Raw genomic sequence first — 14,412 nt, 5'->3', positions numbered from 1 at the left:
ATAGGTGCAATCGCACACGTACAGATGGATCATACTAACACATCTGCATGAAGGACATAACACTTACTTGAAAGTTGGAGAAGCATTTTCTTTTTTTAAAAAAAAGACTTCCCTTAAAATGCTATTGATTAAATCAATGCACATACACACTTAGTGGCAGAGCAGAGCTGTGTTAACTGACAACTAGCACAGTCATTCACAAATGGATTTATTTTTAAACAAATGGATTTTTAAATACATTTGAGTCCCTGTAGTACACCTTTGCTGTGAGACATGCAGGTTTTAAACAAGAGCAATTTATTCTGTTTCTTCTTTCGAGGGAGTCATTAAAGAAATGTTTGCTATCATAGTGCAGCACAATGATATTACATGTATATTAATGAATCTGGCAATTTGGATATAGGGAACATATATTATTTATCTGTAAAGTTACTCTAATAGCCCAAAGGAAATTCTGTCCACAATGTCACTAGAAAGTTGCTCCATCAAATACACTTAAACTCCTGCAGCCCACAAGTAATATTTTATTCCCAACACCAGACATTATATTCTTACACTGATGACATTTTAATGATCATATTAGCTTTTCTTCACCCCACCCATTTCACACACATATAGCCTAAGGAAGCCCTAAATGAAGCTTTTTGTACCATCTGTTAATGGTACAAAAATTTTACATGCAGCAGGGATTACAGACCTCTAAACCCAACCAATTTTACCTTCAATAGTTGTGTAGTGTTATCTTTTCTTTAGCTAAGAAAATACTTTAAAACTCACAGCATGAACAAGAATTGTACTAAATAGTTACAAGCCTCAAAAAAACAATCAAAGATGAAAACTGCACATAGTAGTTAAGTCTGCATGAAAAGGAATTGGTGTGGGCTATTCTTCTACTTCACACAAAAGGTGCAAATGCAATATCGTCAATACTCTTGGTTATCTCAATTAGATTTGTGAAGCATGACCTTCCCTTAACAAATCCATTCTGTCTGATTAATCTATGTCTCTTCAAGTTCAGATATATTCTATCCCTCAGAATGATATCTAATAACTTCTCCACTACTGAGCTTGGATTGACTACCCTGTAATTTTCTGGTCTCAGCCTTCTTCCTTTTGTTTCAATAATGAAAATAAGTCTACTGTCCTCCAGCACTCTGGCTTTTTACCTGTCACAAGAGAGGTTTTGAAAATTACTGCTAGAAACCCTACTCTATCACCTGCTTTTCTTCATTCAAGAATACATCTCACCCAGATCTGTGGATTAATGTTCATTTAAGGCTAAAAACCTGCTAGAACCAGCTCTCTTTCTGTTAATTTCTTCTAACACTTCACAGTTCTCTACACCAATACCTATACCCATATTGTATTTTTCCATTGTGAAAACCAACGCAGGACATTGACAGAGGAATGTGCCCACATCTTTAAGGTCCACACACACTTGTGTGGTCCCTAACAGACCCTATTCTTCCACCTCTTTTTTCTCAGATTAGGTTAGATTAGATTCCCTACAGTGTAGAAACAGGGCCTTCGGCCCAACAAGTCCACACCGACCCACCGAAGAATAATCCACCCAGACCCATTTCCCTCCTGACCAATGCACCTAACACAATGGGCAATTTAGCACAGCCAATTCACCTGCACATCTTTGGACTGCGGGAGGAAACCCGTGCAGACATGGGGAGAATGTGCAAACTCCACACAGACAGTCGTCCGAGGCTGGAATTGAACCCGGGTCCCTGGTGTTGCGAGGCAGCAGTGCTAACCACTGAGCCACCGTGCTTCTTTAGACATTTTTTAAAAATCCCTCGGGTTTGCCTTTATCCTACCTGCCAATGCTTCCTCATGCATTCTCTATACTTTCCTATTTGTTTTTTTTTAAGTTTTGCTCCTGCACTTTTATAGTCCTATTGGAACCCTGTTGTATTTGAGCTCTCAGTATTTGCCACGAGCTTATCTTTCTTTCTTAATTCTAACCTTCATGTCCTTTGACTAGAGTTCTCTGGGCTTGGGACCACCCTTTCACTGTACAAGACATGCCCTGCATTTTTGCCATTTCCTCCCTGAACGCCTCCCACTGCTCTGAAATTTCTATCTGTCAAGGTGCTGCTCCTGGTCCATTTAGGCCAAATCACATCTTAATTATTAAAATTAGCCTTCCCCAGTTTAGAATTTTCTGGACTTCTTTATCTCTTTCTTTGAGGGCCCTCTTGTAGCACAGTGGTAGTGTTCCTACCCTTGGATTGGGAGGCCCCGTTAAAGTCCTACCTGCTCCAGAGGTGTGTAATAACATCTTTAAATAGGTTTTTTAGAAAAATAAGTATTTTCTCCCTTTAGGACCTAGGATATAGGTCCAACTCGGTTTGCCTCCCTTTGCTTTTTACTTCTATCCATGTGGCCTCATTTGATGATCCTTCCAATCCTATTACTGATTCCTTGATTATATTTCTTCAACCTTGATAAACTCACTTTTTTTCTTATCAAGACAGTGTTTCCTCTGCTTTGCAGATTCACTCACTAATTCCATACAAGCTTCTTTTTCTTCTGAATTACTCATCAGGGTCCCAATTCCCCACCAATCACATTTAAATCCACCCTAGCAGCATTAGTGAACAGCCCATGATGTTGGTGCTGTTCCTGTTCAAAGGTCTAAAATTTCCTAAAATGATAGATGCCAAGAATTGTATATATACCTCTAGTTAAGTGAAATGTCCAATTGGGATACATTACCATAATAAGTTAGGTTGCTGATCTGTTAATACACAGACAGGAGTTCATCATTGAGAAACAAGTCCAAATCCTATCTTAGTGGTTAACAACATGAAATGATAGTCTATTAGCGAAGGAAAATTGCCATCTTCACCTGGCCTTGTCTATACATGGCTCTTCAACAGTTAGGTTGACCATTAACTGTCTTCTGAAATGGCCCAATAAGTGCTCACTTGTATCGAAGACTGTTCACCATGATATTCTTAGGGACAATTAAAGATAGACAATAAATACTGGCCTTGAAAGCAATACTCACATCTTGTGGATGAATTAATTGACCACAGATTTTTAGAGGTTATGAAAGTGTCCATCGGTTCCCTGGAACACTTCCGAGCAGGGTCATACCTCATCAAGTTGTGAAGATTAACTAAACCCAAAAGGTATTTTTAAATAAATCCCATTATCCTTTATGTTCTCAGGCCTCAAGAAAAATACCCTGGGGGTCTTCTGAGTTGAGCAGTTTAAGCATTTGTCTCGCATAATGTGGTGCTGAACTAAGTATTTGTTATAATTACTTTTTATTACAACTTAAGTGTCAAAAGTAGATCAATTATCTCAGATCTACCTCACCTCCTCTCAATTATCTTGGTCTGCAATGCAATACCATAGTAGAAAGCCGAGACACCTCGAGGCCCTAGTTTCATGGGAGAAAGTAAGGATGGCAGATGCTGGAGATCAGAGTCGGAGTGTCTTGCTGGAAAAGCACAGCAGGTCATGCAGCATCATAGGAGCAGGAGAATCGATGTTTTGGGCATAAGCCCTTCATCAGGAATGAGGCTGAGACACAAATGGGAAGGGGTTGGTGGGAAGGTAGCTGAGAAAGCGATAGTTGGATGAAGGTGAGGGAGAAGGTGATAGGTCATCTACTACAAGCTCACCGACTTCCACAACTACCTAGACTACATCTCCTCCTACCCTACCTCCAGTTTAAAAAAAAAAGCCTCCCCTTATTCCCAATTCCTCTGCCTCCACCTCATCTGTTCCCAGGATGACCAATTCCACCTCAGAAAGACCCAGATGGCCTCCTTCTTCCAAGATCGCAACTTCCCTTCCCACGTGGTTGATGATGCCTCCAGCGCATCTCCTCCACTTCCTGCATTATGGTCCTTAAACCCCACCCTCCCAACTCAACAAGGACAGAACCTCCCCCAGTCCTCACCTTCCACCCCAACAACCTCCGCACACATGGCGTCAACCTCCACCACTTTTGTCACCTCCAAACTGACCCCACCACCAAAGACAGATTTCCCTCTCCACCCCTATTAGCATTCTGGAGAGACCATTCCCACATGAGACTGCTTGAACCAACACCTCAAAACAGGGGAAAAGCTGATGAGCGAGGCAGCAGACAAGTGGGCATGAAGGGAGGAGTGCAACAGTTCTATCAGATCAACAATATACAGAATCAGATTTTGTCAGCTGACAATAACACACAATAAATGTTAGCAAATAATTGTGTACAGGAATGGAAAAGTGGAATGGGAGTAAACCTGGACTGCAAGGAAAATTTCTCACTGATACTTGGGATAGATTTGCTAACAGTTAACTGTATGAGCAGGTATGAATGTAATAGTTATAAATATGGCAGCAAAAAGCTATTTTAGCATGAGGTGTGTGAAAGGCTTACTGCACAAAATGATTCATAAAATTCATAACATTTTATTACATTGGCCTACATAGTACAAGTGTAAATTATCAGCTGCAATGTTAAGGAATGTCCATGCTAAGAATTTGCTGCAAGTGGTTGAAGGATATAGTTCATATTGGTTAGCTTTTGGTCGAAGTCCTGAAGTGCCATCAATAAGAAGTGATTGTCCACCTGCTTGAGAAGGGAAAGCAATTAGCTCAACTTTTTCTATTTGCATTTGAATGTACTGCAAGCAGGCAGAAAGCTTTTCATCATAGTCAAAGTCTTTCAATGTAAGGCCATTGAAAATCAATTTCAGTGAAAGATATTATTATAAAAGAGGGATTTGTAGAATGGATAAGCATGGGAAAGGTTGTTTAGAGAGATGGGAGAATAATTTTACAGCATGCTAACCAGACTGTTTGGATACATTGTTCAGGCTTGCTTGATATAGATTACAAGTTTATAGATTTCAAAGGAGGTATAGAAGTAACTAGGAACCAGGCATTTCTCATGACCATATCTTGCAGAGCTACAGCATTAGGCTGTCAGAATTGACTTGAAATTAGAGAGAAAAGCAGAGTAATGTTTCAAGTCCTAAAATAGTCACATTGGACTGGAAGCATTAACCACTTCTCTTTCCACAGATACTGCTATACCTGCTGAGATTCTCCAGCATTCTGTTTTCCTTTCAGATTTTCATCATCTAGATATGACCTCTGCAACCAGGACTGCCATTCCAGCATTGGTCTCTTCAGTCACAAGTGACGTTGCTTCAGGGAAACAGAAAGCCAGAACAAAGAGAGTGCAACCCATGGTCAGCCATGACCGAAAGGAGACTCGCTCACAGATTTCAAAGACTAACCAGCTGGAGCATCTATCGGAATTGTTCGATCAACTTCGGGAGGCAGGCTTGGTAACAATCCAGGCTAAGAGCAAGCTTGCAAAAGCCTAAGTCACATTGCTGGGCCATGTCATTGGACATGGGCAGATGGCTTCATGAGTTGTGAAAACAAAGGTTACTGGAGGGTTTCCTATACCACTGACGAAGAGGGAAGTACTACAACCTTTTGGACTAAGTGGTTTTTATTGGAAGTTTGTACCGAATTTTAACAGTGTAGTTGCTCACTCACTGACGTATTGAAGTGCAGAAAATTTCAGTGGACTAATGAATGTCAGAAGGCATTTGAAAACAATGTTAATCACTGTCCTAGTGTTAGCCATGCAAAGCCATTCAAGGTGGCTATCAATGCAAGCAATTTGAGTGCTGGTGCTGTATTTTTGCAAGAAGGAGAGAAGATAGAAAGACCGATTGGGTACTTTTCCAGAAAATTGAATAACCATCAACAGAAATATTCTAAGATTGGGAAGGAGACCTTGAGTTTGGTGTTGGCGCTGCAACATTTATATTGCCAGTAAAGTGTCTGAGACAATTGTACATACTGATCATTACAAATTATAAAGTTTTTGGAGAAATTTAAGGACAAAAATTCCAGACTATTTAGATGGAGCTTATGACTGCAACCATTCAATTTGAAAATTATACTTGTGGCAGAACAAGAGAGTGTAATTGCTGATGCATTGTCACAACTTTGATGAAGGAAGACGGAGGCCTTAAGTGGTGGAAAAATTGGGCTGAAGGGGACTGCAGTTACGAATGTCTGCATGCTTTGTCAATGCAAAGTATATGCATTGTAATGTATTAATAATGTAAGACGAAAGGTTTTAAAAATTAAGCCACCTTTGTATATTGATACTTCTTTTATTCAAAGGTATAATGATACTATTGCTTTCAGAGATGTATTTTGTCCTGCTTATTTTGTGAAGAAAGTTTGAGACAGAAACATAAAGTAGTCCGCTCCAAAGCCAATAAAATAAACAGCTGTATGGCCACAGGGGTTTTTTTTTAAAAAAGTTGGAACAATAGAAACAGCCTGAATGGGTGGGGTCAATCTCCCTCAGAATCAGGTTTTTTTTAGTTTTCGCCTTCAGTAGTAGTTGCTGGGGTTTTGAAGCGAGATGTGAGGTTCTTATTCTTCTGTTAAAAGCTGAAAGCTGGGGTTCTCTTCCTGCTGCTAGAATTGCATGTGAGACAATCTATTTTGTTGAATTTGGCTTTGTAATATGTATTTATGGGATGTTACTACATTGGAACAGTTAATTAGTACTGGGTTACACATATTTTGTGAGGCATTTCAACAGAGGCACCATTAAGCTAATTGTTTTTCTTCATCTGTATTTTAATTACAGAGTATAAATAAAGTATGTTTCATTTCAAGCCTGGTAGTTTGACCAATAGAATTACATCTGGAACACAATGTCTTACACTAACCTTTAAGGTCTAGACTATCTTCTTAATATATTTTGAGGGGGTTTCGTCTAGTTCATAACATGATGAACAAGGTTTCAGTTCTCAATTGCTCAGAAAGCACACTACATTTATACGAATCCTGTACATTCTATGCGGGCAATTAGGAAGGGCAAAGTGGAGGTCATGACTGAGGAATTTCACAACATTCATATTATCAACTTAATATATTAAGCAGAACTTGTCATTGCATTGTTGCTTGAGATCCTGAATAACATTGGCATTCTTTGCCTCAGTTAATAAGCAGCTTGTCAATAGCATTTTGATTACGCATCTAATAAACCAAAAGGTCAGGAATGAAGACCTATGAGCATTGTACAAAATAGTTCACAATTACCACTTCTCTATATTGACCTTTTGGTTGCAAAGCTGTGCAAGGATTCCTGCCACAACTGACCTTTACCAGTGACATTATCCATCAAAATATTTAGAAACTGACAGACACTTTCTTGTGCCCAAGGCACCACTCTACCTATTCACTTCATGCATTGAAAGTAGCTTGTGTCAGATCCTCAATTAGATGTTTAACATGAATGAGATCATAGCCATACAGAAGCACTCTATAGTTCATTCATCCAAAAAAACACTTTGGTTCATTTAGAGATCATTGACCAAACAGAACACTCACATATAGACTATTTACCGGACATTTGTTGAGTTACAGAAAGATCTATTGCTTGTTATCAACGTTATACATTGGCCTAAAATACAGAATAAATATTTTGTCTTACTATAAACTGTTCTTATGAATGCAATGTATCTCAACGGGCAATCAAGTTGAGAGCAGTTTTGCTATTTGTGGATTTTCTCGAAGGAAACTGACAGCCCTAGATTTACTGACACTAATTTTTCAGTTGTTCCAACATTCACTGCTATTTCATATAGAGGTACATTAGAATCCAATGGAAGATTCAGCCCTTGCTCATAACTCTTAAATCACAAAAACATGCATCAAAAGATTCGAATTCAAATTTCTGATTTGACTTGCTAATCACTATAAACTGCTCAAAGAACAACACTGTAGTTTTCACCAAGCAAATTTTGCTCAACCGTCCTGGGGACAATTCATCTACTTAATTTTCTACTCCTGTGGTAAAATATCAACTTACCTCTGCAATCCCTGAGAGAACTGCTTTGTCCACATTCATGAGTACCTGTTCATCTGTCTGGCGCACTCCAGAAGACCATTCTGCACAACATTGGTGAACCCAGCAATGGCCTGTCATTGAAAAATTAAAAATGTCAAGCAACCAATAAAATTTCATTTCGCATTTTAAACAATTCAATATAATGAACTTAACTACCTACATAATTTCCAACATCTCAGTAAATTAGCCCTTCGGATGCCTAACTTTTACACTTCTGGACTATTTTCAAGTTTGTATAATTTTACTTCTAATGGTAACCGTGTGTTAGCTTAGAGCTGAACAAGTTACAGACATGACCTGTGATGTTAATTATTGCATCAGCATCAGTTGCCTGGTGGTACATAAAGATCTTTTCAGCAAGGAATTCTTCTATTTCTCATGCCATTTGGACTACCAATGGTCAGTACTAAACATTAGATGCATTACGGCTGGGTCATAACAATGAACTGTATGGCCAACACAGCAAAACGCACACTCGGTAGGGACACTTTGAGTCTCCATATGCTTAGTCTATAAAGAAGCAATACAAAAATTCAAAAAGGGAAATTCGTTATACTATTGAGCATGTTTTATTCTGTGGATAATTACCTTATGCACATTAGAAAGCATCACCATCTTTTTCAATGATATTTTACTTTGCAAGTCACTATCTACTACAGAATGTCACTGTGATTACTTCAGACTTTGCGCAGTGAAGGGTATAGTCTTATCAATATGGTTTTACGTAAGACAGATTGTGTCAATACAACTGGATGGTTTAACCTGGACAGGACCAGGACTGATGCCCCAGAGTGAGTATTTATTAGTGTGGTTGGGATGGGTTCACAGAATGGTGAGGAGTCAGAACCTAAACAGGGCTGAGAAAAAATTCAGGACAATTCCCTGTCAATTAAAAATTTAAAACGTTCTTCAACTGGTACAATTTTGTTTTACATTTTAAGTAATTAAACATAAACTTAATTATCTACATTTTCCTGACATATCAGCAAAACAGTTCTTTAAATGACTAATTTCTTACTTCTAGTATGGGAAACAAGGGAAAGAGAAAAAAGAACAGTAATAACAGGAAGAACAATAAAATGAAAAATTTGTAGACAGGGTAATCAAGGGTGGGAGGCAAACAGGGTCACAGAACAAAAACGTTACGATGATTAAAAATGGCAGAAGGCATGCCTAAAGGCTTTGTATTTTAATACAGAAGGTATTCGGAATGAGATGGATGAGCTGATGGCAGAAATTGAAGTAAATGGATAAGATCTCATAGTCATGATGGAAACATGCTTACAAGGAGATCAAATTGGAAACTGAATATTCAGGAATATTTGACCTTTCTAAAAGACTGGAGGGAAGGAAATGGTATTGGAAAGTTCCATTAAGAAGAGATGGCATGAGGACAGTTGTGAGAGATTGTCTAGGCTTAAATGATGTAGAAGCCATTGGGTGGAGGTAAAAGCAGCAAGGGAAAGAAGACAATGGCACAAGTAGGATGTAGATCTCTAAATGTTAGAGACACAATAGGAAAGGAATAAATTAACAAATAATAGGAACACATAAAAACAGAACAATATTATGGGCGGCACTGTGGCACAGTGGTTAGCACTGCTGCCTCACAGCTCCAGAGACGCGGGTTCAATTCCCACCTCAGGCGACTGACTGTGTGGAGTTTGCATGTTCTCCCCGTGTCTGCGTGGGTTTCCTCCGGGTGCTCCGGTTTCCTCCCACAGACCAAAAATGTGCAGGTTAGGTGAATTGGCCATGCTAAATTGCCCGTAGTGTTAGGTGTAGGGGAATGGGTCTGGGTGGGTTGCGGGTCGGTGTGGGCTTATTGGGCCGAAGGGCCTGTTTCCACACTAAGTAATCTAATCTAATCTAATCTAATTCCCGCTTCAGGCAACTTTCTGCGTGGAGTTTGAACATTCTCCCCGTGTCTGCGTGGGTTTCCTCTGGGTGCTCCAGTTTCCTCCCACAGTCCAAAAATTGCAGGTTAGGTGAATTGACCATGCTAAATTGCCTGTAGTGATAGGGGAATGGATATAGGTGGGTTGCTCTTCAGAGGTTCGGTGTGGACTTGTTGGGCTGAAAAGCCTGTTTCCACACCGTAAGTAATCTAATCTAAGTAACCTAATTGAACCTAATAATTATAGGTAACTTTAATCCTCATGTTGATTGAGTTAATCAAATTAGAAAGGGTAGTTATGACAACAAATTCCTAAAGTGATAGGTCATGGACCCAACCAGAGACCAGGTTATCCTGAATCAGGTAATGTAAAAGATCTCCTAGGAAGCAGGATCATAACACGATGAACTTAACTTTCAGTCTGAGACTGAGAAATTTGGGTCAGAAACAACTGTTTAACTTAAATTAAGATAATTACAATTAGATGAGGATAGCATTAGAAAAAAAAAGTGAACTGGATGGATAAATTAGCAGGAAAGACAGTGACCAAGTAGTGGCACAAATTAAGACGGTAATTCATGACTCTCAGCAAAAATATGTTTCAGTAAGAAGGAAAGATTCTGAGAAAGGGATAAACCAATCATGGTTAGCCAAGTTAGTTAAGATCAGCATTGAAAGAAAAATCATAAGGATGCAAAAGTCAGTGATAGCCCCAAAGTCTAGGAAAAATTCAGAATCCAGAAAAAAGACAACTATGAAGATAATAAAGAGACGTAAAATAAACCATGAGGGCAAACCAGTGAAGAATATAAAAACGGACATAACAGCTTCATAAAGGAAAAAGGAAGACAGAGGTCAAAGTGAACAAAGGCACCTTAGAAAGTGAAATGGCAGAGGAAATAAATAGATATTTTGCATATGGTGGAAGATACTTCCAATATCCCATAATACTAAAATATGAAACAAATTGAGTCCAGTCACCATCACTACAGGAGTAGTATTAAACAAACTAATAGGGTTAAAGGCAGATAGGTCCCCAATCCTGTTGGCATTCATGCTAGATTTCTAAAAGAGGTAGCTACAGTAATAGTGGATGGATTTATATAAAATTGTTGAATTCTGGAGAAGTACTGGAGGATTAGAAAAATTGCCAATGTGACACCTATTCAAAAATGGAGGGAAGCAAAAAGGAACTACAGGTTGATTAGCCTAACATGTATTATTTGAAAAATGCTGAAATTAATTATTAAGGAAGTAATAGCAGCACATTTGGAAAATCAAAATCTAATCCTACAGATTCATGTTAGGGAAATCATGTGACTAATTTATTTGCATTTTTTCAGGAAGTTTTAACTAGATTGGATTGACAGAAACCAGTAAATGTATTGGATCTGACTTCAAGATGACATTTGACAAGAAACCTTACAAAAGGTGAAACCATAAGAAAAAGAACCTATGTATTGAAGGCAGCATTTGGCATGGAAAAAGAATTAGCTAATGAGCAGGAAATGGCGAGTAGAGAAAAGCGGTTCTTTTTCAGGTTGGCCAAGTGTAAACAGTGGGGCCCCTCAGGGATCAGTGCTGGAACCAAACTGCTTACAATGTATATTAATGTCTTGGAGGGAGGAAGCCAATGTACTGTCGCCAAATTTGCAGACATTAAAAATAGGTGGAAAAGCAAGTTGTGTGAGGGATGCAAACAGTTTACAGAGACATACTGATAGGTTAAATAAATGGACAAAAAGTTGGCAGAGTACTGTGGGGAAAAATGTGAAGTTTTCGAAAGGCAACAAAAGAACAGAGTATTATTTAAATGGAGAAAAACTGCATTAAGCAGGTAATCAGGAAGGCTAATGGGATGCTGGCCCTTGAGAGTTGGAGTAGAAATGTAGGAAAGTCTTACTGTAACTGCATAAGGTGCTGATGAGACTATATCTGGAGTACCGACAGTAGTTCTTGTCCTCTTACTTAAGGAAAGATATAATTTCACTGGAAGCAGCTCAGATCAGGTTGAATAGGATGATCCCTGGTAGGGAATTGGGACATCTTGTTGTAGCTATACAAGAAGTTGGTATGGCCAGGTTTGGAGTACTGTATGCAGTTCTGGTCACCCTACTGTAGAAAGGATATTATTAAACTAGAAAAGATTTATTAGGATGCTATCTGGACTGGAAGGTTTGAGTTATAAGGAGAGGTTGGATAGTCTGGGTTTGGCTCAGGTTCCCTGGACATAGGACACTGAGGTCTATAAAATCATGAGGCATAGATAAGGTTGATAGCCAATAGCTTTTTCTCATGGCTAAGGGAGTCTAAAATTAGAGGGCATAGGTTTAAGGTGACGGGAGAGATACAAAAGAGTCCAATCGGGCAATTTTTTCACAGCGGGTGGTGAGTGTCTGGAATGGGTTGCCAGAGGTACTAGTGGAAGTGAGTACAATTTCATCATTTAAGAAACTTGGCAGCACAGTGGCTCAGTGGTTAGCAGCAGTGCCTCACAGCACCAGGGACACCCAGGTTCGATTCCAGCCTTGGGTGACTGTGTGTGGAGTTTGAACTTTCTCCCCGTATCTGCATAGGTTTCCTCCCACAATTCAAAGATGTGCACATTAGGTGAATTGCCCACGTTAAATTGCCTATATAGTGTTCAGCCATGTGCAGACTAGGTGGGTTAGCCATGGAAAATGTAGGACCACAAGGATGGGGTGGGGGGGGGGGAATGCTCTTTAGAAGTCAGTGTGGACTTGATGGGCTGAATGACCTGCTTCCACACTAGCGATCGGGGAAAAAAAAATTTAGACAGGTACAGGGATGGGATAGGTATGGAGGGAAACAGACCAAATGCAGACATATGGGACTAGTTTAATTGTGAAAACTGGGCTGCATGGGCAAGTTGGGCCAAACTACCTGTGCATCCATGCTGTGGACCTCTATGACTATCGAGTTTTGGTTAACAACCTATTCACTCGAGTTTGGAAGAATGAGTGTGTTTAAGAATGTTTAAATCTTATTTAAACACATAAGATTCTTCAAAGATTTGACAGGGCAAAAGCTGAGAGGATGATTCCACTCATTGCAGAGTGTAGAATAAAAGGCAGTCTCAGTGAAAAGGGACACCAAATTAAAACAGACACAAGGAGGAATTTCTTTTTTCAGAAGTTTGAGGTTCTTTGGACTTCATGCCACACAGCCCTTGTGTATATTTAGGGAATCAAGTATAACTGGACTTGAAACAGTAAACTCTATTTTCTCTATACAGATGCTACCAGACCTACTGAGTTTCTCCAGCAATTTCCGTTTTTGTTTGTTTCAGATTTCCAGCATCTGCAGTTCTTTGTTTTATTTTAGAGAAAGGACAGGAAAGTGGACGCGAGCAACGTGGGACAGACATGGAGCAGTAGACTTGATGAGCCAAATGACCTGCTCATGTTCCAATTTCTAATGGTCTGCTCGATCAGGATGTATTAATTCTAGAAGATTTAGGAAGAAACAGTGCAAGATTAATTCCACTGATTGGTAGATAACTGAAGTGCTGGAATGGGATGTATTTATCAGTGCTAGATCAATGGGAAGTTATTTAAAAAGTCACAAATGTTATAAAATGGAGTATGTCACAACTGGTTTTTGAATCTGAGTCAATCACAACCTTTAATAAGGAAATAGATAACTATTTAGGAAGAACAATTTATTAGGACGACAACAGTCCTTTAATACCTGAAGGCTCAAATAAGGCCTGGACATCAATACCATCAGGAAGGCCAACTTGAGTGAGCTCATCCCAATATCTGCTTGTCTGTTCTTCAGAAGCCACTGGAACATTAATACACGTTGAGATGGGCATTGCAGCATGGCAAGGAGACCTGATACAAAACAGTTCATGAAAAGCTGAGCACATAAGCATTTCAAAATTATTTTTGCTTAAGATTCAACATATTTCTAAAGCTTTAATTTTACACCAATATATTGTGAAAACTATTTAGAAAAGATAACGTATAATCTGCACAACCAATGCTGTAAACTATCCAGGACCTGTAATCAAAGCATGTTTAATATATAGTAAATTTATGGATTTTATAATATATAATCTGAACAGTGGATACATATCCTCCAGTCGATAGCCTGAAATTTTATGTTAAAAATCACACAACACCAGGTTATAGTCCAACAGGTTTAATTGGAAGCACTAGCTTTCGGAGCTCTGCTCCTTCATCGAGTGGTTGTGAGGTGAATTTGTACTCGCAGAGTTACATTGTACTTTGATCAAAAACTGTATGAATCCATGTAAGATATTTAACTCAGTTTTTAGATTAGAATCAGTCTAAACATTATGGCACAGACAACAGCACACAGGGGGCTAACACCTTCAACACAGTATCTGGGTTGACACCAATTGTTAAAGTTAACTTGAGAATGTAACTTTTAAAAGAAGTTTTGTGATTTACATATGAAAGAAGTGAAACTAACGTGGTCATTCTAACAGATCAGAGACTTAACAAACAATCAAGGTATTTTTCAATGTGCAATTTCAGTTACATCACACTGTAAACTTTTGCTATAAATTGTGTCTTACAATCGTGTACTCCACAACCACCCGATGAAGGAGCAGAGC

The 14,412-nt window shown here is 39.0% G+C and overlaps 1 protein-coding gene across 1 annotated transcript in view; it reads right to left on the bottom strand.

The window, feature by feature from the left end:
* Window positions 1-14,412, bottom strand: part of kmt2ca (lysine (K)-specific methyltransferase 2Ca) — a 403,624-nt gene that overhangs the window by 149,716 nt on the left and 239,496 nt on the right. Inside the window, exons 6-7 of the mRNA XM_087987768.1 lie at window positions 13,518-13,663; window positions 7,871-7,980 (exon numbers count right to left, since the gene is read on the bottom strand). Of these exons, the coding sequence (XP_087843894.1) occupies window positions 7,871-7,980; window positions 13,518-13,663 (256 nt within the window). The remainder of the gene's footprint in view (window positions 1-7,870; window positions 7,981-13,517; window positions 13,664-14,412) is intronic.

This window comes from Chiloscyllium plagiosum, unplaced genomic scaffold (assembly GCF_037043375.1).
Source record: "Chiloscyllium plagiosum isolate Xiang-an unplaced genomic scaffold, Cpla_swu_hap1 HiC_scaffold_5, whole genome shotgun sequence".
NCBI lineage: Eukaryota > Metazoa > Chordata > Chondrichthyes > Orectolobiformes > Hemiscylliidae > Chiloscyllium > Chiloscyllium plagiosum.
Note: the sequence above shows the minus strand (reverse complement) of the source record. Positions and strands in the feature narration are given on the sequence as shown.